The 26,063-nt window shown below is 39.6% G+C and overlaps 2 protein-coding genes across 7 annotated transcripts in view; one reads left to right on the plus strand and one right to left on the minus strand.

Annotated features, from left to right (window-relative positions):
• Window positions 1-12,327, minus strand: part of CEPT1 (choline/ethanolamine phosphotransferase 1) — a 37,559-nt gene extending 25,232 nt beyond the window's left edge. Inside the window, exons 1-3 of one of the 3 annotated variants that reach the window (XM_065907013.1) lie at window positions 12,223-12,327; window positions 5,303-5,712; window positions 222-369 (exon numbers count right to left, since the gene is read on the minus strand). In XM_065907013.1, the coding sequence (XP_065763085.1) occupies window positions 222-369; window positions 5,303-5,641 (487 nt within the window). In that variant the 5' untranslated portion in view covers window positions 5,642-5,712; window positions 12,223-12,327. The remainder of the gene's footprint in view (window positions 1-221; window positions 370-5,302; window positions 5,713-12,222) is intronic. The other 2 variants (XM_065907015.1, XM_065907014.1) reach the window with 2 other exon arrangements.
• A 25-nt stretch (window positions 12,328-12,352) lies between these two features.
• DRAM2 (DNA damage regulated autophagy modulator 2) overlaps window positions 12,353-26,063 on the plus strand; it is a 28,135-nt gene continuing 14,424 nt past the window's right edge. Inside the window, exons 1-3 of one of the 4 annotated variants that reach the window (XM_065907016.1) lie at window positions 12,354-12,499; window positions 20,820-20,964; window positions 25,182-25,249. In XM_065907016.1, coding sequence (XP_065763088.1) covers window positions 20,834-20,964; window positions 25,182-25,249 — 199 coding nt within the window. In that variant the 5' untranslated portion in view covers window positions 12,354-12,499; window positions 20,820-20,833. Of the gene's footprint in view, window positions 12,500-13,222; window positions 13,376-13,764; window positions 13,885-20,819; window positions 20,965-25,181; window positions 25,250-26,063 lie in introns of those variants that run through there. The other 3 variants (XM_065907017.1, XM_065907018.1, XM_065907019.1) reach the window with 3 other exon arrangements.

Consider the following 26,063-nt stretch of genomic DNA (forward strand, 5'->3'; position numbering starts at 1 on the left):
GTTAAAAATAACTTAAGTAGAAATTAATTCCTAAATTTCCTGATATCATCAAATAATGAACAAGTATTAACCAGCTTTGTATTTTTGACAATATTAAAACTTAATATAAAATCACTTCTTCTGATAACTACTATAATATCACAAGCCTCTTATTTATCTTATCATTGTTTTCATATTCCTTTTAACACTGTTAATCATTAACATTAAAAAATCAATAATACCTGTCGATAGTGAATCACACCCATGATCAAAAAGTTCTCCCAAAGGAGAACTACTATTAGTTCTTCTTGCCTGTTTCCCATCAATAGCATCCAAAGACTGGTAAATGAAAAGGCCGCATGCACAAGCAATATACGCCCACAGAGGTGCCTGTGAAATAAAATTTAAAAAACAAGTGTAACAAGACATATTAATTAATAATATGTTTGGCTAATATATTTTTACTTGCAGATATGTTATCTTCATTCTCCAGAGAGGTTGGAAGCTATGGGAGAGAAGATCCAGGTGCTACATAATGAAAAACTTTTCACAACAATCAGAATTATGAGAATTAAATTCCCTGTTTTGCAGGGATACTCAAGCAGATGCTGGGTAAACTACTTCACAGGGGTAATACAGAAATGCCATGCGAGATTAGATTAGGTAACTTGCGTAAGATTCCTCCTAACATTTAGACTCTGAGAATCAATTAATGAATAGCTAGTAAGGTTTTTCCTAAGCTGTGTTTTTGAAGATGTTTATAGGTATTACACAAAAAGAAAATTTCCATGTTAAACTCAGTTGGAAAACACTGGATTAAACAACGTTAAACCAATTTTTCCACCGCAGGACTGCTTCCAGCTCTTAAGATTGCTAACGCATATTGTGCATGTTCAAGGAGGATACAACATGCTGCCATTTCCCAAATGTATTTGAGCGTGTGACTTATTTTTTTCACTGTTTCATGAAGCAACACTAGGGAAATAATGATCTATTTACTAGACAGAATGCTTACATTACTTTTCAAATACTTATTATGGTCACATTTTCAATTAATAATTTTTCTTTTGTCAGACAGAAACTAAACCACTAATACTGAATTTAAATGTGACACATTAAAAAAAGAGAGCTTCTATTTGGTCTGTTCTCTGTAGGAAAGTAAGAGTTTTTTGCATCATCTTTTCCAATTTTCCTATGCCTAGGCCATGAAAACAATTTTATAACCACAAGATATTTTCTCAGATATTGGTTTTCAAGTTAACTGTACTAAATGATCAGAGCTGCAAATTAAACTATTCAGAGCTGCAAAAAATATTCAGTATATTCTGCACTACAAAGAGGTATCTCCCTGAGAGAGATCTATTTGTGTGTGTGTGTGTGTGTGTGTGCTCAGTCATGTCCAACTCTTGCAACCCAATGGACTATAGCTTGCCAGGCTCCTCTGTCCATGGGAATTTCCAGGTAAGAATACTGGAGTGGGTTGCCAATTCCTTCTTCAGGGGATCTTCCTAACACAGGGATCAAACCCATATCTCTTGCACTGACAGGCAGATTCTTACCACTGAGCTACCTGGGAAGCCCAGAGACCTATTTAGACTCAGTTATTAAAGGTAAAGATCTTCTCTTAAATGGTTTTTTTTTTTTTGGAGTCTCATAATTTTAAAAACACTGAGGCTGCTAAAAAGATCATTGTATACACCTCTCCCAAGCTCGAGTTACAAACCTGGAAAATACCTGTGATTTTGCAACCAAGTTTACATGGCAGCACACTGGACTAAGTGGTTAATCTTTTTTTTTAATGTATTTGTTTTTTAAAAATTTTATTACTAATTTTTGGTTGTGCTGGGTCTTCACTGCTGTACACAGCTTGCTCTGGTTGTGGAGAGCAGCCGTGTTGCACGGGCTCCTCACTGCAGTCTTCTATTTCAGAGCACAGGCAGCAGGCAGGCGCGCAGGCTTCAGCAGCTGTAGCACGTGCATGGAGAAGCCGGGGCTTACTGGCTCCGGCGTGCATGCTTCAGGAGCTGCTGCATGCAGGCCCAGTGGGTGCAGCCCACGAGCTCTCGAGAGTGGGCTCAGCAGCTGTGGAGCATGGGCTTAGTAGCTCCAAGGCATGCGGAATCTTCCCAGACCAGGGATCAAATCCATGTCCCCTGCATGGGCAGGCGGATTCTTATCCACTGCACCACCAGCAAAGTTCACTAAGCGATTACTCTTATGTGACTAAGAACCTTCCCTTCTAGACTTGGGTTTACTGCTTCTTACTCCTAGAGGAAGCCAGGAATTCTTTAGAGCTGTACTGTCTTATACAATGGTCATTAGCCAGCCATCTGTGACTATTTTAGTTTAAATTCATTAAAATAAACCAAAAATTCAGTTCCTCAGTTGCTAGGTACATTTCAAATGTTCAATACCCATAAGTATCTATAGCCTCCATATCAGATCACACAGATACAGAACACTATCATCATCACAGAAAATTCTATTGAACACTACTGCTTTAGGGAACTAGAAAAACAAGGAACTTCTTGGGGAGGGGGGGCAGTTTAGGATTTTAATGGGGAAATGTGTTACCCTAGAACAGAATCGGATACAACTTAGTGAATAAATAACAGCCACCTAGAAAACAGCAAGATGGTAATTACATATATAAGAGAGAGAAGCAAAGCCTTATCTTTGGACTTTTCTTTTTTCTTGTGAATACGTAGAACACTTTATCTATTTCTTCTTCGTTTCCATTGTTTCACAACTCGCGGAGGTATTTTAAGAAGAAAGCCTTCTCATTCAGGAGCAGGGACGGTTTTAGCTGGGTTAAGAGTCTGATACACTGAATGTATAAGTCAGGAAATTATTATAGTCATAATCTACCTTGATTTCTCCCAGCAGCATTCTGAAATTAGTGTAGTTCCTATTCTGGAAGTTTCCCAAAGATTTAACTAATGCTAGGGTTATTCTAATAATTCCAAATTACTTAAGAAAAGAGGCTGAGGAAAAGGATTACAGGGAACGTGGTGCCTGGTACAGTCTAGGTGTTCAAAAAATGACTATTCGTGGCCAAGTTAATCTTGAACTTGCTCTCATTCCCTGATCTTTCTCCTGGAACTAGTTTAGGACTTAGAAGGTTTCAACTGGAACCAACCGAATTCCCTGTTGTATCTCTAAGGATGTGTGAGATCTGGATCAGATTCCTTTGGAAGGAGATATCAAAGCCTCAAGAGATCCACAGGAAAAACAGCTCCAAGGAAATGTGATAAGGAACCCCAATACATATCTAAACAATTGCACTATTTTTTGTTTCCAGATTGACGTAAAGCAAGATAATTAAGAAAATGACGGGAAACCAGAAATATATCCATATAATCTGTATGAATTGTATCTGTATAGTAAAAGAGGAATTAAAGGTAATCAAGGGTGAGGGGAAAATAAGCATCTGGAAAAAGACAAAAAAATGTTTTATATGTAACTGTGACCCTCAATACGGAGAAGGCAATGGCACCCACTCCAGTACTCTTGCCTGGAAAAATCCCATGGACGGAGGTGCCTGGTAGGCTGCAGTCCATGGGGTCACTAGGAGTCGGACACGACTGAGTGACTTCACTTTCACTTTTCACTTTCACGCGTTGGAGAAGGAAATGGCAACCCACTCCAGTGCTCTTGCCTGGAGAATCCCAGGGAGGGGGAGCCTGGTGGGCTGCCGTCTATGGGGTCGCACAGAGTCGGACACGACTGAAGTGACTTAGCAGCAGCAGCAGCAGCAGCAGTGACCCTCAATAACTATTTATGTTATGAGCTATATATGGAAACAAATGAATTAATGAAAACAGAAAGGGATAATGGATTAAATGGTGATAATTTTACCTCAAAAAACAAATCATCAAAGACTACATTGAAAAAATTACTTCAAGTTTAAAACAAGACAAGGAGCGTTGTAGCTACTATGATTTATACAGTCACTTTCAATAGCTTTACTTGAGGATCACCTTCTATCTTCTTGGCTTATCTGTATTGATCATTCTGGCACAGTAAATGTTTTGATTCTCTTTCATCTACCTAACTACCTTGGTTAACTTTTTGACAAGGACATTTTGAAGCCAAATAAACTTCAATTTACCCACTGAGTTTCAGTTTTGGTTTTAAGTAGTGAGCAGAAAGAAGGTAAAGTGAAAGAGCAGCAGAGACATTTATCTTTGAGAATGTCCAACAATACCATGTTTCCTTTTTTTAACAACAAGATACAGCAAGATACAGAGCAGGAAATACATTATACCGTTTCTTTCTTCTATTTTCTCTTGCTGTGTTAAAATAACAGAACAACAGAGACACACCTGGGGTTATCAGCCACATATGTTTACAGGAAGAGAAAAGGGATATTCAACAACTCTCACTGGAAATCAAGAGAACACTTTTGACACGACTAATTTATAGCTGTGCCATCTTCCTACCAGAGACTTTGCTCTCTGATCATTTTAAACCTTGCTAAGACTTTATTTAAAAGCAGAGACATTATTTTGCCAACAAAAGTCCGTCTAGTTAAGGCTATGGTTTCTCCAGTGGTCATGTATAGATGTGAGAGTTGGTCGGTGAAGAAAGCTGAGCACTGAAGAATTGATGCTTTTGAACTGTGGTGTTGGAGAAGACTCTTGAGAGTCCCTTGGACGGCAAGAAGATCCAACCAGTCCATCCTAAAGGAGATCAGTCCTGAGTGTTCACTGGAAGGACTGATGCTGAAGCTGAAACTCCAACACTTTGGCCACCTCATGCAAAGAGTTGACTCATTGAAAAAGACCCTGATGCTGGGAGGGATTGGGGGCATGAGGAGAAGGGGACGACAGAGGATGAGATGGCTGGATGGCATCACCGACTCGATGGACATGAGTTTGAGTAAACCCTGGGAGTTGGTGATAGACAGGGAGGCCTGGCGTGCTGTGATTCATGGGGTCGTAGAAAGTCGGACGTAACTGAGCAACTGACTGAACTGAAGACTTTATTAGCCATAATAAAGGGTGATAAAATTCTTTTTGTAAAGCATTGAGATTTACTGATTTTAAAGGACTACTTTACATGTTAATCTCAACTAACATTAATTTATCTAATGGCATCAGAGTCCACACTTTGCTTCTGGTTTCTCATAAGCATAGTGTATGTAAAGTAAGTTGCAGTTATGAGAGCTATTTATAGTAATATATGACAGGATATTTTAAAACAGCTGACAAATAGCTGTCACATTATCTTACCTTTAGCTAAAATGACCTAAAAATCCCAATTATAGTGTTTCTGGCATGCAATAAATGTTTATATCTGTTATAAAAGAAATTCCTCTTACCTGCTCTGTAGCTGTAGGGCAGTAGAAGACTAATAAAACAGTTGTACAGATGTTTATTGACAATCCAATGATCGTGATGAGATTTGGAGCGATCCAGGAGGGAACTCTTCCAACGAGCCATTCCCAGTACCCCTGCATCAAAGGCTCAAGCAAGGACCGTCCGGCACTCTGATACCTGTGTTCTTCTAGCCGCTTAAGTTGATGTCTTGACAATGGTGGTGTAGGTAACTGGAACAACTTATTTAATACACACCCGGGAGTAGTCATATGCCCGAAGCCCAAAGGGGACTCCGGGTGAGAATCTCCACATCGTTTCCTTGTTGACCGATGCCCACTCATGGATCTTGGCTTTCTTTTATTTGAGGAGAATACTTTATTTTGTTTTATAGTTTTTGGTGGATGGTCTTTCCCTGGGGTTAGGAAAAAAAGATATATTTGTCAGCCACTATTTATATCAATGTCAGTAAATTAAAAAAAATCAAACTGGCAATAAAATAATACATATTGAACAGGGATCAGAAAAACAGGGATCTGCTTTTAGTTCTAATTCTTACTGGTGTAAAGCCAAAAGAAAGTCATATAACTTCATCTTTATGTGAAAAATATTAAGAATTTTAATAATGTGCTTCCTGTTACCTTATAGCTTACCTGACTTCAAAGCTCATGATTTTTTTTTTCAATTTCACACTGCTATCGTAGTATAAATTGGAAAAAAACCTAATAATGACCTGATCATTTCACATATGAGGAAACTGAGGTCCAAGGCACACTCAAAGACAACTAGTAAACCAGTCTTAACAGTGGAGAAATGACTTACATAGAATGAGTCTTAAACTAGATTTTTATTTAATGTGAATAGCTAATACTTATTGAGCACTTACTATGTACTAAACACTTTAAGCAAGTTTTATATATTAACTCATTTACTCTTCACAACCACCATAGATGCTAAATACTATTAATTACTCCAGTTTTTACAGAAAATTAAACTAAGGCACAGAGAGGCTAATTAACTTGTCCAAGTTCACACAGCTGTTAAGTGAGGCTGATATAAACAGGGTTTCTGTTTAAATAAAAGATAGAAATTTTTAGAGGAAAGGGATATAGATAATATTCCATGAGGGAATAAACAACAATGAAAAAAATTTACTTTAAGAGGACTGTATTTATGTGTTAGCAGAGTGAACTGATGAACTGATGTAGTAAAAAAACAATTATAAGTGCACTAAGTGGTGACTGTTTATGTTGTTGTTCATACAGTCATCTCTGACTCTTCACAACCCCAAGTACTACAGCAGGCCAGGCCTCCCTGGCCCTCGTAAGGTTTTCTGTAAACCTTAAATTTAAACCCATGAAGTACTTCTACCTGACTTAGAAAGGATCAGAAATAATATACTTACCGTAAGTTATTAACCAATGTAAGAAAACAATGACAAGCTGATAACATATAAAACTTAGTATGGTGACACTGAAGGTTTGAAGTGGTGAGGACCTACAGTAGGGTGGTAAAAATGGAAATATGAAGACAGTCAAATCTGTAAGTAATTTCTACTTAGGAGGAGGAATCAAGAGGAAATACTTAGGAATTAGATATGAGGGACAGAAAAGCAGAAGAAAAAGGAAATCAGTCAGAGACTACTGGTACTATGATCAAAAAGGAGAGTTTAGATGGAAAATCAGTTATTTTGGCTTTTGGGAGGTATGAGATGAGAGGGGATCTCGCAATGAAAGGAAAGACATACATGCAACTTTTATAAAGAGATGTTTTAGACAAAAATCAAATGACTGGAGTTTAGGTGAGATATCAAAATTTCAATTTTTTAACTTGGAAGCTAACACATAGTTGAAGACTGGAAAGCAGAAAATTTCTTAAAAGTATTAAGTATGAATAAAAAAAGAAACTCATGGTTAGTGAGCAGAAAGAAAAACCATGAAACGATTAAAAAAGGAAAAAAAAAATCTTAACAGAACTAAAAAGGTAGTGGCATTTGACCAACAAAGATGTACTTTGATCTGGCAAAAAGCTATCCAGAACACAGTACGAAATTCCCAGAAATGCTGCACTATGGGAATACAGAATGTGATACAGGGTCTAGGACAACTCAGCAATGTACCTAGTATCAAAATATGCCCACGACTTCTCTCTACTCCCATAAATAAATTCCAAAATTCCAATGTCACTAATGATCTAAAGTGGCATCCCAAACCTCAGTTAATCCTATATCTCAATAATCGTTTTAAAGAATAGTTACTGTAGTTATTAACTGACTTACATTTTCAGAAATCACGAAAGAATCACTGGTAGCCCAGTTTAACTAACTCAAGTGCTCTGAAATAAAAATAATAATTTCAAGCCAAGGCAAACCTAAGCTAACTTCTTACTATTTCAAAGAATTCTTTCACACATTCAATTGTATCATAAAGAAACTGATTTAAACTGTTTTAAAGTAATATTTACATAATGTCAAACATCTGGTTACAAAATCATTTTAGATGATGAAATGACAGACTGATGACCACCAAAATACCGTACTACCAAGCGGCCAAATTTTCAGAAGTCAAACTGAATGATGTATTTTCATATTTGGTGAGCTATAATCAATCAGCTCTTATAGATTTCCACTTAAATGGGAATAAAAAGTTTGGCCAACTCAATTTATATTTTATCTTTGTCGTGTCCCATTCTCCCATAGTTAAAAAAAAAAAAAAAGTGACATATTGAGGATGCTGGCCTGATTTTGGCACTAAACAGCTACAAGTTTCTGATCCTAATGGTTTTAAGTTTGAGCATTTGGCAGGACTATATGATAAACTGGATACCTTTCCTTTTAAGTCTTTTCCCCTTCTGACCTAGATATTTGTCCTTCTATTTCTCTTTAAGAAAAATCTACATTTTGATCAACCTTCCTAGACCTAGTTATTATATAATACATAATTGTAAAAAGGACATTTCAATTTGGCAACACTATCTCTGGGAAGGTTACTAGCAAGAAGATTGCAAATAAAAATTCAGATACATGTTGCCCTTTGCTTTCCACACACAGGTAGCCACAGAGGTTGCTGACACTGCCACAGATCCATCTCTACTCTTCCTTCCTCCTGTCACACCTGAGACCAGGAGGCAACTGCCAGGAAAACCATCTCAGGAAAAAAAGAGGAGTTTCTGAACTTCAGCAAGTGAAAAGCAAGCATATCAAGGGAGCAAGACAGTGAAGGTTACTACAACAGAAGAGGAGACTCCATGGAGAGAAAGGGGAAAGGATCTGAGATAGGAGTATGGAAAGAAGGTACAAACATTACAAAAATTATTTTAGCTACCTGATATTTTTATCTAGAGTCAAGCCTATGACCAAAACGTTGAGGAGAAAATGTCATTTTCTACCCACACTACAAGGAACTAAAAAATTAATGCAAGAAATTAAAACTAGTGCTGCTTAGCTTAGAAACCCAGCCACCAGTGGTTAAGTTTTTATGAGAAAATGGATTCAGCCAATATCTGAATGCAGTAAACAAGACAGACATAATCCCAGTTCCCAAGTCCAATGGAAAAAATAAGTAAAAGAAGGTAGATAAGCAAATGACATTACATAGTTACACACTGTGATGGGCAATATGAAGAAAACAAGATGTGGAGCCAGAATATAGTTGAAGAGGAACACTGTAGATAAAGTGGTTGAAGACCATGAAAAAGAAGCATTTATACCTGGTGGCTCAGACAAAAAAGCGTCTGTCTGCAATGCAGGAGGCCCAGGTTTGATCCCTGTGCTGGGAAGATCCCCTGGAGAAGGAAATGGCAGCCCACTCCAGTACTCTTGCCTGGAAAATCCCATGGACTGAGGATTTACAGCCCATACAGCCCATGGGGTTGCAAAGAGTAGGACACCACTGAGCAACTTCACTTTCACTTCACATAGTAACTTCAGAGGAAAAGGAGAGAGCCATTCCAAGATCAAGAGGAAAAACAGTCCAAGAAAGAAAAACAGACCTGAGGCAAAATCCAGCTTATCTTTCTTATTCACATCTCTGGGATCACTATGGCTGGACAGTAGTAAACCATATGAAAGAGTGAGATAAAGGAGACTATGAAAAGCCCAACAATGCAGAGGTTTATAGATTGTGGCAAGGAGTTAATATTTTATTCTGATCTTATAGAAAGCCATCAATTAACCTATAAAGAAATCTGTAATTTTGCAGCACAGCCAATTTATTAACTAAGGAAGTGTTTTAACAAATTATAACAATAAAAGTGAGTATTTTAAATGTTTTAAAATCCTCATTACCTGGAATTCAGATTACAATAATACTGATCACTGTCCTACGTCATCTCTCCACTTGTAATCAACAAATTCCCCTCCTCTGCTATAAATTGGCTTGAACGTGATACTTCTTCCATAGCACTTACCACATTTTGAAGTTTTTTTGTTAATTGTTGGTTTTTTTTTTTTTTGGTCTTTCCCCCACACAGATATGTAAGACACAGGAGTTCAGGAGCCATGCATGTCTTAACATTCTTTTCCCAAAATCTTATAACATACCTAACACTAGGTGGGTGATCAGTACTTATTTGTGGGACAATGAACAAATGTGATTCATCTAGTTATTTAATAGCACCGGATTGTTCTAGATCTTTGAGAAAACAGAAAGACTGAAATATGTCATTCATGCCCTCAAGCTCAAAGTGGTGGTAGGGAGCCTTGTAAACAGCTAAGCTATGGCATACTGGGAACAAACTGCCATGGGAGTTCAGGGGAGGGGGCACATATGGTCTAACAAAATTCTCCTCTGCACAGACATGTATTTATGTAAAAAGTCCAATGAAGGTACAAAAATAAAATCATAGACATTTAATGAGTATCTTTACTAAAATTATACACAATTTGTAGACCTTAAGTCTGTGATGTGAAACATCTGTGCTTGTAGCCGCTAAAGATAATAACATGCTGCCTACAATATTCCAGTGTTCAGCACTGGTGAAAATCTGACAAGGATCACACTAAAAAAGGAATCTCCAACCGCTCAGCAGAGTATAAGGTAAGCTTACACAATATCCAACCTATAGTGTGAAATTCCAATATTCCCATCCCCCCTGTGTCTAAGGGTGCCAAGTTTTGAGCTGCACTGATTCAGCAGTATGTTTACAACCCTTTCAAAGGAATTGGTGACTACACAGCTCTTTCCACTTCTATAGCACGACTAAAGGAAAATACTAATGGTGAACAATATCTGGGAGGCAGAGCAGCGAACTACAAAAAATAAAGCTTAAAAAAACTAATAGGATCACAGGATTACATTCAGCATTATTTAACAAATGATACACAGAACAAGTTACCAAAAACAAAAGCCTTTTCAGAAGACTTGGAAGCTATAACAGTACTGTGTAACACAATTTAGCTCTACTGCTTTGCTGAAGTGAAATCTTGCATTCCTTAAAAAGAAAAAAGAAAAAAAGGAAACAACTTCTTCCAGAAACAAACAAACAAGCAAAAAAAGCCAAAGCTTAACATTTGGTGGATTATTTTCCTATGCCCTTAAAAGAGACAGCATAGCATGACCCTCAAAAAGAATGTCACCAGTACTTGTAGCCTAAACAAGTCTACTGCTGCCTAGAAGACACACTGACTATGCAGTAATATCTAACGGGGGTTATAAAACAAGTTTATATTTAAATATCAAACATATAATAGTGTTTATAATGTAAATTTTGAGAGATTGGGTATGGGAGAGGAAGAAGAATGGATTTATGAAACCATAGTTGTAAATATTCAATAATAATCTAACAGCTGGACAACAAATGAAGGTACTTCTGTCAGAACAGGTTAATACAAGAGGCAGATTTATCTGGCTTTTTTCCAAAATGCAAGGGTTGTAAAGACAAGTTGCACAAGGGGCTTCCAAATAGTTTTTGCTCAGCACAAAACGAATATGCAGCAAAATGCCTTGAGAACTTCAATATCTGGAATTTTACATGAAAGCCAATGGTCCTTAAGTTCTTATACTCTAAATGCTCTCAATTTAACACCTCCACTGAACACATGCCTAGTAGTACGAGAGTAGAAACAGAATCTATTCCTTGTTCACACACACGACACTAACGTTTGTTTAAAGATAATTATGAACTTGCCTATTATCGCTAACACGGATTCATCAATGAACTAAGAGACTTAAAGCAAAATCACATATATATATATATTAATACGAATGATGCAAAATGCCATAAATGACACAAAAACGCCAATCACCGAACTGGAGTAAAAACAAGTTAAACACAGCAAAATGTAAAGATCCCATTCATCTAGTGTTCTAGGGACACCGGCAAAGACTAGCAAACCCTTCCGTCCTTCCAAGAATACTTCTGAAATAAACCCTAGGTGGCAACCTTAGAGACCGTCAGTATACTCTGAGATTTCTAGAAAAGTTGCTGACCAAGAAGTGTGGCCCCAGCTACGAATCACCAGCACCGTATTCCAAACGGAAGGCAAATTCGGCACAGGAGTCAACACGGTTTGTGAACTTGGCAACACCTGAGCAAGAGGGTGTGGACCTGATAGGCAAGGTCGGTTCCGCGCAGGCAGCGCCCCCAGCTCTCGGCCCGCCCAGCCCGGGCCGGGCCGCCGAGGTTTTCTCCAGCCTGACACCCAGCACAGTAGACCGCGAGCTCTCGGGCTGGCAATGCGCCACCTCAATCTCTCCATCCGGGGTCAGAGGAGCAGTAGCCCCTCGCCCTCCCCACAAGCCCGCGCGCGAGGCTACCCTGCGCGAGGAAGAAACTGCGTTCGCCTCGCGCGAGTCCATACAGAGATATATTCCAATGCCCCACCCCAGAACTTGCAGCCCTCTCTCCGCCCCTTTTGAGAATCGTGGCCCCCGACCCATTCTTTACACTCTGGTCGTTTCCCCAGGACCGAGCATCGCAGCCTTACCACGGCCCGCAAAAGCACACCGCTAGAATTAAGACCTGCGACTCCAGCCGACTGGGTGACTCTGATCCGCGGCAGCACGTTCACGACACTTTCGCGATTGCCGTAAAGGGATATAGTGTCGGAGCAGGCGGCGGCGCGAGCGCGCACCTCCGGGTGGTGAGCGCGCCCCGGGACCGGCTTGGGTGCTCGGGAGCGCGCTTCGGGGCCCTGCCCCATCTCCGTTCAGCCGGCCGCCTCCGGACCCGGCGGTCCGTACTGGCAGGGTCGTCTGAGCGAGGTAGGCCAAAAAAGGGATGAGGGCCGACCCCAGGCCCAGCTAAGGAGGGGTGTATTGGAGAATGGGGTCGGGCGGGTTCGAGACGGGGATGCTGCCGGGAGCCCCACAACCCCGTGGCGGGCGTGCGAGGCGTCCAGCTTCCAGGGACCACGATGTGCGACATGCGGGAGAGGGACCAGGTGGCAGTCGGAGCGCGGACAGACTGCTGGGGGTCCGAGTGAGGAGGAGGGGTCTTGAGTGGGTGCAGGCTGGGTTCAGGTCTCCGCGCCTCACCTTTCTGTGTGAGTTCTTGGTCTTTCCCCCTCCCCCGCACCCCTCCACGCCTCGCTTGCCCCAAGCCCTGCCAAGCCTCCGCCTCCCACGTCTTTTCTCTGCCCCAGGCACGGGTTAATCGAGCTCTTCGTCCCAGTTCTTTGCGCCTCCGGAAGAAGGCAGCGGTGGGTGTAAATAATTCCTTGGTTTTATTTGTTTTAAGTGGTTATCGTTGCTCCAGTGGAACTGTTGCCCCAGTCTCACAAAAACTATGGTTGAGTACACCTTCCCTTTGTCACTCCCGGGCTTGGATTCCTTGGAGGGGTGGGGTAGGGGAGGAAGGTTATTGTGGTGACTTGTGTTTACCCGAAGCTCAAGTCTGCCCTGGGGTGAGCAGAGTAGTGTGTTGTGTGTCTGTTAGTCGCTCAGTCGTGTCCCACTCTCTGGGATTCCCGGACCGGGGGCTCGCCAGGCTCCTCTCTCTAGAGACTTCTTCAGGCAAGAATACGGGTAGCCATTCCCTTCTCCAGGGGATCTCCCCCACCCAAGGATCGAACCCTAGTCTCCTGCATTGCAGGCAGATTCTTTACCGTCTGAGCCACCGGGAAAGTCCAGTATAGAAATGTAAATATGTAGTCCTTTGTATCCTCACAACTGTGCTTACATTAGGATACATTTGTAAAACTCCGCATTTTTCCGTTTCTCCCAAATTTAAGTGTATAAAACAATACTAAAATACAGCTCTAATTTGCCACGCACCATCAAATTCTCCCTCGACTCCTCTCCCTGTAATGTTTGATCCGACTTGTAAAAGTGTTACTTAATTTTCTAGATTATTTAATTTTTAATCATTACTAGAATAGTATGTTTGTTAGAAGGCCAAATTAGAGCTTAGAAAAATAACCATTTACTATTTTGCTTTGCTTTGGGCATGATTCTGTGTACCTGTGGCTTTCTTTCTTCACTTGGAATATCCAGAATTTACTTTTTTATTGTCCCTGAGCAGTCACCACTTAAAGGAGACAGCATAAAGGATTCATCTTTTTACCTGTGGCATTTAAATATTGCGGAATTTAAAACTTGTAGCTGCAGTTCTGATTCAGGGATCTTCAAGGAAAGCAGAGATAAGATAGGTGAGAAATGCAAGAACATTTTGTTAAATGTTTCTGTCATTGCTATGTGAAGGCTATTCCTGCATATTTTCAGGAATCTTGAAAGGTTTTTTAAATTATTAAGCATTAAAATTCCAATTTTGCTTGGTTGGCAGTGCTTCCAGCTTTCCAGTGTGATAATACATAGGCAACAGTAGTCTTTTTCACCTTGGTGCACTTAAATTTCTCAGTGGTCCTTTGCAAACTGGTAAACCATTTGCCCAATAACCTCAGATATGCAGATAAGACTAGCCTAATGACAGAAAGCCAAGAGGAACTAAAGAGTCTCTTGATGAAGGTAAAAAGGACTGTGAAAAAGCTGGCTTCAAACTCAACATTCAAAAAATTAACATCATGGCCTCTGGTCCCATCACTGCATGGCAAATAGATGGGGAAAAAAATGGAAACAATGAAAGATTTCATTTTCTTGGGTTCCAAAATCACTGTGGACAGTGACTGCAGCCATGAAATTAAAAGATGCTTGCTCCTTGGAAGAAAAGCTATGACAAACAGCGTATTAAAAATCAGAGACATCACTTTGCCTACAAAGGTCAGTATAGTCAAAGCTATGGTTTTTCCAGTAGTCATGTACAGATGTGAGAGTTGGACAGTAAAGAAGGCTGAGTGCCAAAGAATTGATGCTTTCAAACTGTGGTGCTGGAGAAGACTCTTGAGAGTCTTTTGGTAAGCAAGGAGATCAAACCAGGCAGTTCTAAAGGAAGTCAAACCTGAGTGTTCGTTGGAAAGACTGATGCTGAAGCTGAAGCTCTCATATTTTGGCCAGCTGATGCGAAGAGCTGACTCATTGGAAAAGACCCTGATGCTGGGAAAGATTGAGGGCAGGAGAAGGGGGTGACAGAGGATGGGATGGTTGTATGGCATCACCAACTCAGTGAACATGAGTTGAGCAAACTGCAGGAGATAGTGAAGGACAGGGAAGCCTGGCATGCTGCAGTCCATGGGGTCCCAAACAGTTGGATAGGACTGAGCAGCTGAACAACAACCATTTGGTGCTGCTTTTCCTCTAAATTGTCAATTTAGGTAACTAGAACCCTCAAAACCTCAGGAGATAGGAATCTAAGATGATTCAGATGTACAAGGAATTAAGAATTGTCATTCCCCATCCCTGTGGCTAATTGTGGTTGTACAGAGTTAATAAATCACCCATCATTATTATGGGGCTTCACAGGTGGCTCCGTGGTGAAGAATCTGCCTGTCAGTGCAGGGAACCCTGGAGATACAGGTTCCATCCCTGGGTCAGGAAGATCCCCTGGAGAAGGAAATGGCAGCCTACTCCAGTATTCTTGCCTGGAAAATCCCATGGACAGAGGAGCCAGCAGTCTACAGTCCACAGGGTCACAAAGAATTGGACATGACTTAGTGATTGAGCACGAGCATCATGATTATTTGTATGTTTACTCTGTACTACTCTAAGGAATAGCTACTTTACAAGTCAGAATGCTGAAACTCAGAGAAGCTAAGTAACTTGCCTGAAATTGTACAGCTGGGATGTGATAAAGCTGAGATTTGCACTTATATAAATCTAATCTTACAACTGTGTTCTTCCCATTGCATCTCAGGGACTAGTCAGTGCTTTATTTGCCTTAATAATAAGCTGTCATTTTTTCCTCATTGTTTTTCCTTCTGTGGGAGGGAACTCAGTGTTCTTCGTTTAATTTTATCCTTTTTGAGGTCAGTGAAAGGTGTCTAATGTGAGAAAGAATGAGAAAATTGATATTAAGATTTAAAATATTATTTAATTTTATATATTATTATAAAATGCACACATATCAGCTCTTTAAAGAAAAAATTAATAGCATAGTGCTCTACCCTTGAGCAATATTGGTGCATTGACTTGAAATTTTACATGTTTTAAAGACACGTGGGTTGAAACAGCCTCTATTTTGTTTATATGTGAGTTTCAGGACTTACAAAAAGGTGTAGGTTTGGGCCTATTTTGTGAACTTTCATCTTTTACATTCTAAAAGAGGAAGAAACATTTACTGACCACCCATGAGAGCTTCTTTGCATGTATTATCTCATTTACTTCTTGAATAAACCTCTCTGAAGCAGGTATTCTTTTAGAGCATTTAACAGTTAATACTAAAAGGTACCAGTATCAGTAAGTATTTAGGTTCTTCACTTGTACTGTCAGTGTAATCCCTGTAGTAGTGATCCAGTGCTGTCCAATAGAACTTTTTCATGATAATGGAAATGTTCCATATTTTCATCATCCTGTATGGTAGCTACAGCTGTGGCTTCTGAGCACTTGAAATGCATCTAGTACAACTGAGGAACTGAAATTTTTCATTTAAGTAGTCACATGTGGCTTTGTTGTTATTCAGTCTCTAAGTTATTCCGTTCTTTGTGACCCCATGGACTGCAGCAAGCCTCTGTCCTCCACTGTCTCCCCGAGTTTGTTCATTGAGCCTGTGACGCTGTCTAACCAGCTCATCCTTTGCCGCCCCCTTCTCCTTTTGTCTTCAGTCTTTCCCAATATCAGGAACTTTTCCAGTGAGTCAGCTCTTCACCTTTGGCTGGTACTAACTGTATTGGACAGTACAGCCTTTGCCAATAATATTATTGTCATTTTTCAAAGGAGAAACTGGTTCAGAGAAATTAATGAAGCTTGCCCAAGTTCACACAATTTTATTTGAAGAAGTTTTTGAGCAGAAATATATTTTAGGAAAGTTAATTTGGCAGTGCATGTAGAATGGATGGAGGGGAAGGAAAAACACAGGCCAAGAGAACTGAGAATCTTATTTGAGTGTTTACAGTGGTAACTAGGAATAAGAATGGTTGCAAATTACCAGGAGCTGCATCTTGTCACAAGAATATTGTACTGCATATCACTAGGCTGGGAAAAGGGCAAAATTTGAAGTGTGATTTCTACTGAATGTAAATTGCTTTTGCACCATCATAAAGATGAACTACTGTAAGTTGGGGATCACTTGTACTGTTAACTGAAATAGAAAATTTATTGGGGTTTATGAGGATCTGGTTTGGGCTATTGAGTAATTTTTATGGGCAAGTGCCTATTCTGTGCTTGAGTAGAGAAGTAGAATTCCTCATCAAGGATTTCACACACTTCAGACCCAGTTTTATACCGTCAAAGAAAATGAGCTGTAAGAGATGTGCAAGTCAGATGTTCTCAGAAGAAGGAATGTTTATTTCTAGATCCAAATGGATTAGGGAAGGTTGTGTGGATATGGTATCTCAGCCCGATTTTGAAGAATAGGAAGGATTTGGACATGCACGAACAATTGAAGGAAGAGGTCGTGTGGCCCAGTAATTAAGAGTACCAGGGTTTCACTGCCATGGCATGGGTTCAGTCCCTGGTCCAAGAACTGAGATCCTGCAAGCTGCGTGGCCAGGTCGAATAAGTAAAATAAAATAAAATAGGCTTTCCCATTCTCCCTTGAGAAAGACAGTGCTTTCCCCAACTTTGAGCAAAATGAATCATCTATCTCCACCACTCCTTCTCTCTTCTCTGACTTTATCCCATACTCTAGAACTTGCCTGGGACCACAGCCTCCAACATAACTGAGACTAACACGGCCCTTGGGATTCTTGGAGAAGGAAATGGCAAACCACTCCAGTACTATTGCCTAGAAAATCCCATGGATGGAGGAGCTTGGTGCAGGCTACTGTCCATGGGGTCGCAAAGAGTCGGGCACTACTGAGTGATTTCCCTTCACTGGGATTCTGGGAGTTTTGTTTTTTTGTTTGTTTGTTTGTTTGTTTGTAAGAAGAGGTAGCAATAGGGTGGACAAAATCTTTTGAAAATCCCTTTTGCCAAAACACCCAAATGCTGAATAAGTTATGTTAGCCTTATAAATGTATAGCGGTCCTCGGAGGAAAGAAGGGGAAATTCCCAGGGCTAAGAAGTTGGAGAGTTGACTCCAGGGTAGTAAGCTAATAGTGTGTCTTTTGAGGGGGCTTTGAAATAAAGTACAATTACGGATAAATGATAGGCTACCCCTGTTACCACCCAAGTTAGAGAGAGAGAATTCATAACCCTTTGACCTCCCGGGTGTATAACTTCCAGAGACACCATTCATATTATATAGTTTGTGTAGGTGATGCCTGTGTGTCAGGGGATGATTTTTTCATAAAAAATAAAGTGTAAATATTCCCATTTGAAATTGTACAACTCGTGGCCTTGGAGAACCACCTCTCACCTCAAATCAGCCAGGACCCTCAAAAATCTGCATATTCAATGAAAGGTGGGCTAGGAAAAAATATCTCCTTCCTGGCAAAGAGGGATCACAAATTTGTTCATTTTCAAGCCCCACATCTCCAGGTGGGTGAATAAAAATACCACATAAGAACTTAAAACTATAGGGCCTGTCACCACTCAGATTCAAAGTTTAAATTTACTTGTATACATGGTCTGAAAAACTTGGAAGCCAAGAAATTAAAGTCAACCCAGGTTCATAATGTACCAGAGTACCTGGAAAAAGTACAGACCCTCTCTGGAATGACTCACCCTTAATCTAAACCTTTTAGAATACTCCCATTAAGATCATCTAAACAGGAGCTCATAGTCAAAAATTGGAAAAAAAAAAAAAAAGTGTGCAAATGTTGTCAGAACCAACAAAATTCGAAACTAAACTCCTAAAGATTTTAAATTCCAGTTTTTAGAAGTTACTCAGAATTTATAGAAATTAAGAATTATTGTCCAGAAACATGCTGGGAAAAGTCCTATAGGAACTTCACAAGTAATTGGCATCAGGTGAAGAAGGACTGGGAGTGAACCCTGAGAGATGGGAAATAATGACTCCAACTTACTGCCTAGGGAGAGTTCCCAAGCAAGGCACCCAGTGTGAAACTGTTAGTTGCTCAGTCATGTCTGACTCTTTGCGACCCCATGGATTGTAGCCCACCAGGCTCCTTTGTCCATGGAATTTCTCCAGGCAAGGATACTGGAGTGGATTGCCATTTCCTTCTCCCAGGGATCTTTCTGAACCAGGGATCGAACCTGGGTCTCCTGCATTGCAGGAAGGTTCTTTACCATCTGAGCCACCAGGGAAGCCCCAGGGAACTAGCATGTTTAACTAAATAGAAGAGTAAAATTGATGGAATGTTAAGGGATGACATGAAGAAAGAACAGAAAAGAGGAGATTATGATGATTCAGACAGGAAATTACTCAAACTGAGTGTACACTGGTGACTCGAGGGATAAAGGAAAAGAAACTTATTTAGCAAGGTTTAGATGTACATATTTAGTAGCAAGTCAGATGATCAGAGCTGAAGAGAAGTACAAGTCAAAAATGGCTGAGGTTTCATTATTTGGAAGGTCAGTCTGAGATGAGGAAGCTGAGCACTTTGGAGGATCGTGGAGATAAGAGTGTAAGTTTTTACAGAGTTCATGGGGAATACTGAATTGCAGTCTCACAGTATGAGAAGATACTCCTCCAAATATGAAATTATTTTCACATGTGTAATAGTAATTTCTTATAATTTGAAAGTATTTCTATATTTTTAAAAATTAAATGCATGAAGATACATTAATATTTTCTAATTCATAATATTGACACCTTATTACTTACCAACATCCTCAGTCTGGAATTTAAGGGAGAAAGTGGTGATGTGTGGTATGTGTGTAGATGGGCCCTCTAAAGTTTAGTGAGAAAGATAAAACCTAACAAGCAGTGTCCTTGTCGAGAAAGTAAGGGTGCCATCGGAAACAAAGCAGGAATACTCAGATGAAGCTAGAAGAGTTGAGACTTGAAATGTATAGCAGTTAACGTGTGGTAGTGGAGGAGGAGGTGTGACACTATTTGTAGCCAGACAAAACAAAGGTTCAAAGATGTGCAAGAGGGCATGACACACTTGGCAGCCTGAAAGAGATTTGCATCATGATTGGTATTAGAATGGAAAGGCAATGGCACCCCACTCCAGTACTCTTGCCTGGAAAATCCCATGGACAAGGGAGCCTGGTAGGCTGCGGCCCACGGGGTCGCTAGGAGTCGGGCACGACTGAGCGACTTCACTTTCACTTCTCACTTTCACACATTGGAGAAGGAAATGGCAACCCACTCCAGTGTTCTTGACTAGAGAATCCCAGGGACAGCGGAGCCTGGTGGGCTGCCGTCTATGAGATCACACAGAGTCGGACACGACTGAAGTGATTTAGAAGTAGAAGCCTGAGTTTGAATACTGTCTCCAGCCCTATGGCCTTGGGCAGTTCTCTTAACCTCTGTGATTCTGTTCTGAGGAATAAAGGAGATCATATGTTTTAGGTACTTAGTAGGCTTGCTGACACAGTAAACACTGTTTTTGTTTTGATGGTGAAGATGATGATAGCTAGGGCAGGGAACTGGGAGCAGACAGAGAAATGGCCAGAGAGGAATGTATTGAATAGATAGAGATAAGACAAGACCATAGGCCATGTTAAGAAGAAAAGAAAACTTGTAAAGGCATCGGGGGAGGCACTGAAAGGTTCTCTGGAGGAGAATAAAGTGGTCAGATTGGTATTTTAGGATTAGATGCTTTTTTAAAAAAATTTATAGTAGAGTCTGGGTTGGTTGTGGTCCAGACTAAGGGAGGACCATTCAGAAGGTTATAATAATAATCTGATCAGGAAATGATGGTGGTTTAGGTAGAGTAGTAGCAGTGAAGATGGAGAGAAGCGGTAGATTTGAGGAAACCCAAGAGGTGAAATTAATAGTCCTTGGTAATTGATTATGTGTGGGAAGATGGGGTAGAGAGATAGTGTCTGGATGCAGAAAGTGGGTGATTCCTGGTTCCATTTACTGGGAAACTGAAGGAGAGTAGATGTCAGTAGATGGTGTGGGAATTGGTCAGAAGTGAAACAGCTGAGGATGAAAGTACAGTTTTGTGGGATGGGGGGGCTGAAGTGGAATAGATGAAATACTCGTGAGTAATCGTACCTAATTTTTTTCCTGCCTCAGGAGACCTGTTTGAGATGTGGTGGTTTCAGCAAGGTCTCAGTTTCCTTCCTTCAGCCCTTGTCATTTGGACGGCGGCTGCTTTCATATTTTCATATATCACCGCTATAACACTTCACCATGTTGACCCTGTTTTGCCTTATATCAGGTCAGTGAAATGTATTCTTTTGTGGAGAATGGTATGTATCGTTCATGTTTTAATATTGAACTCAACAATTTAATTTTAACATTTTGAAATTCAAATTTTATGTTTGATATTACAAAAATAAAATCAGAAAAAGGAAGTTGTATTTGGTTCTTTCTGTCTGATAGAGAAATATGGAGACAGATGGTTAAGGTTCAGTTAGTGAATTGTGACACCTCAATGCTTGTTTTCCAAATGAGTATTCAAGGTTTCAGGAGATAAGAGTTGGAATTATTTTCCCCTTACATTTCAAAAATACTAGAACAACAATAATAAGAATCTGCCTACAATGCGGGGGACTTGGGTTCCATCCCTGGGTCAGGAAGATCCCCTGGAGAAGGGCATGGCAACCCACTCCAGTACTCTTGCCTGGAGAATTCCATGGACAGAGGAGCCTGGCGGGCTACAATCCCATGGGGTCTCAAAGAGTCGGGCACGACTGAGTGACTAACAGTTTCACTTAACGGTAATGGCAAACATCAGTTGACTTGCTTAGTGCATACAAGGTAATGTTCTAAGCATTCTACTTAAATAGGTCTTAAATAATTGAATGTTTTCACCCACCCTTTGAGTTAGGAACTATTACCCCCATTTGATAGAGGAAGAAATGAGGTCCAAGGAGGTTGTTTGTTTAAGGGCATATGACTCAGTAATTGATGGAACCAAGATTCAGTTTGACCAGGCAAGCCATTTGATTCTAGAGACTATGATCTTACACTTGATGACATGTTGCCTAGACTTTTCTGATACACTAAGTATCTAAATTTGTTGATAATGTTTTTGAAATATCAAAACTACTTGTGATTTAAGTATGGGTACTTGATTACATGTGCTATGTCCATGATCTTTTTTTTCCCCAGTTATAAAGGCAATATGTGCTTGTTATAACACATTTTAAACAGTACTAGAGTGATTCAGTTCAGTTCAGTCGCTCAGTCGTGACCAACTCTTTGTGACCTCATGAATCGCAGTACACCAGGCCTCCCTGTCCATCACCAACTCCCGGAGTTTACTCAAATTCATGTCCATCAAGTCGGTGATGCCATCCAGCCATCTCATCCTCTGTTGTCCCTTTCTCCTCCTGCCCCCAGTCCTTCCCAGCGTCAGGGACTAGAGTGATGATAAAAGTGAAATTCAAAGTCTTTTCCAGTCTCCCTCTAGTTTCTGCCCCTCCAGAAATGATTAACGACTTGGTTGATTTCCTCCCAGTTTGGTTGTTTGTCGTAGTTGTTTCATTTATTTGTTTGTTTACCCTCTGAAAAATAACCTTTCCAACACAGAAAATAGAGCACTTCTGAAAGGTGATAAACTTAAAGGCTAAATTTATCTGTTGAAGAGATCAGGGCAATGCCATTTCATTTATTGTTTCCACAATGGTATGGTGTAGCACACAGGTCACCAATAGATTGAGTCTACTTTAAGAAGATTTATAAAATCCAAAGGTATTGTAGAATATAAGTTTCCAGTTGTAGGAATCATTTTGATAAGTCACCACTGTTCACTACTCTGATCAAAGGACCTGTAGCTTAAAGAGCCAGTTCATTCTCTAGTAACACCAAGAGAGCATACATATTCGTGAGTGTCTTTCATCATCATTTTTATTTCCCCTTAGAGAATTTGCTTTCATTTCAAAGAGCTCTTTATAATTTGAGGCCATTGAGTTCTTTATCAGAGTTTCAGTTCTCTGATGGTACTGCATGTGATTTTCTGATAGAACACTTAGACACTTCCTTGTCTGTCTCTGTCCTTCTGCCTTTTAATTTTTTTTTGCTAATGAACTTAGTATTATTATCTGGAGAATTTCCTCCCACATTTTAGTGTATGTAAACTCAGTGGTACTTATTTTTACTTCTCCTAGGCTCATTGTCTTCATCTGAAAAATGATAGAGTTAGATTAGATACTCTGCGAAGTTCCTTTCAGCTCATACACCCTACCTGAAAGACTTCATTGTTACAGTCCCCCTGCGACATAACCAAATATAAATTTCACTTCAGAGGTAATTCACAGTTCAGAGACAATTCTGCAAGTGTGCTTCAGGTGTTCTCTTGGTTCAAGTTATGAATGTGTAGGTAGGGTGCATGAGACTAACCACTGGGGTATAAGAGGAAATTGTTAGAACGTCTATGTGTTTTGTATTTCAAAATATTTAAACTTTTATTTGGGAATTCCCTGGTGGTTCAGTGGTCAGAACTCCTCACTTCACTACCAAGGGCCTGGGTTTGATCCCTGGTTGGGGAACTGAAATCCCACAAACCATGCTACATGGCCAAAAAAAGAAAAGAACTTGTATTTAATATATGCATAATAATATAAATAACTTATAATAGTGATCAGATAATTTTTTTTAATGGTATGTAATGACCACTGGGTTGAAATGCAATGCTGATGAGATGATGGGCTTGGCTATTTTTACTTGTAGGCCAGTTTGTCATTTTGATCCAGAGCACACTTAGCCAGCCATCTTGGAAGTGCATGCTGTTATTTACTTGAAAGTGAAAGTGTTAGTAACTCAGTGGTGTCTGACTCTGCAACCCCATGGACTGTAGCCTGCCAGGCTCCTCTGTCCATAGAATACTCCAGGCAAGAATACTGGAGTGGTTTGCTATGCCCTTCTCCAAGGGATCTTCCTGACCCAGGGATTGAACCCATGTCTCCTGCATTGCAGGCAGATTCCTTACCATCTGAGCCACCTGGGAAGCCCTATAAGTTATTTACTTATGGGTAGTCTAAAACAGGAGCATCATTTGAAATACCACAGTTAAAATTATGGATTTTTTTTTTTTCTAATTTATTTTTATTTTTTGGCAATAACCATGCAGCATGTGGGATCTTAGTTCCACTACCAGGGATCAAATCCATGCCCCCTGCCTTGGAAGCACAGAGTTTTAACCATTGGCCCACCAGGGAAGTTCCATGGATTTTTTTCTGATTATAAGAATAATACATATGCATTTATTCTTGAAAATTTGAAAGGTAGAAGCAAAGACAATCCCTACTCCCTGAAGATGATCAAAGAGTAACAAAATCATTTGTGTCTTAAGAAAGACACAAATGTAGAGTGGGAAGGAGCAATCCTTAGAGTTCGTATTTGATACTTTACTCTCCTAAACCTGATCCAAATATTCACAAGATATTATTGATTCCTTAGCTGATATTATTTTCCTCTTTTTTTAAATTATGTTTATCAAGGTTGAGATCCTTCTTACCTCTTTCATATATTACTTCAATTTGAGGATAAAGACTTTGTCTTTTTAATCTTTTCAGTAGTTTGAAGAAAGGGGAAGGAACTAACATTCACAGAGTGTCTTCTATGTGCCTGCAGCTATGCTAGATACTTTGCATGCATGACCACAGTTTCATTTCCTTATGTTGACCTGATGAGTCTGGGAAGGAATTGATAGCCCCATTTTTTAGATAGAGGACAACCGTGGGTATACATAGAACATGCTCAAGGTTCCCCAGTTAGTAAATGGTGGGCCGTTAATCAGGATCTGTGCATTTCACCCTCACTGAAAGACAGGCATGTAAACAGACACATTGCAATACAGTGTGATCTGTGATTTTAATAGAAGTCTGGAGTGGAAGCTGTGTGAGTCAGCTAGGATGTAGAGAGGAGAGAACTCAAAACTGGCCTTGAGTGGAGTCTCCAGAAGGGCAAAGGCAAGGGCTTTGTCTCTTTTATTTCCACAGTGTTTTTGTCCCTAAAATGCTATCCGACAATCCTGTTAGATGCTTGATAAATATTTTTAAAAAGTAATCAAGAAACAATTAGGTGTTAATTATAGGCAGAGAACAACAGATGCCCAAGGAGTCTGAAAGGATCTTTGGTGTTTAGGGAATATTCAGGTGCAACAGATAAACATGGTGCCTGACTGATTTAAGTTAGTAATGCAGCCTCAGCATGACAAGGATAGCTATTTTATCCATTTATAGTGAATTCTATTATGTGAAAAAGAAATAACCTTAAGTGATATGTAAAAAAAGTGAACATCAAATGTTGAGTCCTGAAATTGTCATGTCCTCATAAAATTAAGGGTTGAGTCATGGAATTTATAAAACGGTAAAGGATTTGAAATAACCTCTTTTGTTTCTTATCCATTAGAAGAAATACACATGTATATCTAAGTCTAATATGAGAAATCCTCATACCTATCATACCTATTTTTTTTTTTCCTTCTAGTGACACTGGTACAGTGGCTCCAGAAAAATGCTTGTTTGGGGCAATGTTAAATATCGCCGCAGTTTTATGTAAGTAGTAAGAATGATTTTGGGAATCAAAATTTATAGCTGAATTGCCCTTTTATTCTTTCAATACTTTTATTTGTTTTACTTGCTAGTTACATCGAAGAAGAATTATCACTAAATTATTGATGACAGATATGTTTCTTTTAAAGTAAAAATGTCTAGAAATGCTAAATTATGGAAATAAATCTTTTAAAAATATCTATAGAGCTATTTGACTACTCATGCACATAGAAGCTGTAAAGTATAACCAAGTATTCTTTGAGTCTTAAGGGGATTTCTTAAACAACCAGTAGAGGACAAGGAGCTATCAACACACTGACCACAACTAACCTCAACAAAATTCCTTTAAGATAAACAATTGAGAAGTTTGAGAATAGCTGTGAAACTCTGTTTTATTTTTGAGCGATAGTCTAATGCCAAAGAAATGGAGTTCTACTATGCTATTTTACATTCTTTTTTTTTTTTTTTTTGAGCTAATTTTTTATTAATGCTTTACTAAAATAATGCTTTTTCCACTAATTGTGATTGTTTTAAATATTTGCATTTTTCCATATCATGTTTATTATTTGCTCGGGGCAATCACTTAAGTTAAATTATTTCAGTGTACAGAAGTTCATCTTACAACTAAAGTTTTCAGAAATATGTCTCTACAAAAGTATATCTCTGTTATGTTTCCTACACTTTCAGTTCTTTGGCAATATTTTTGCAATGGAAGGTTTAATTTGACCCTTGATCAGCTAGGACAGTCAAGTGGGGTTTTGTTTTTTTTTTCCTGTGTTACTGACCGCTGTATCTGATTGAGCCAGCTTGTAGCAAT

This window comes from Muntiacus reevesi, chromosome 1, assembly GCF_963930625.1.
Source record: "Muntiacus reevesi chromosome 1, mMunRee1.1, whole genome shotgun sequence".
NCBI classification, from domain to species: Eukaryota; Metazoa; Chordata; class Mammalia; order Artiodactyla; family Cervidae; genus Muntiacus; species Muntiacus reevesi.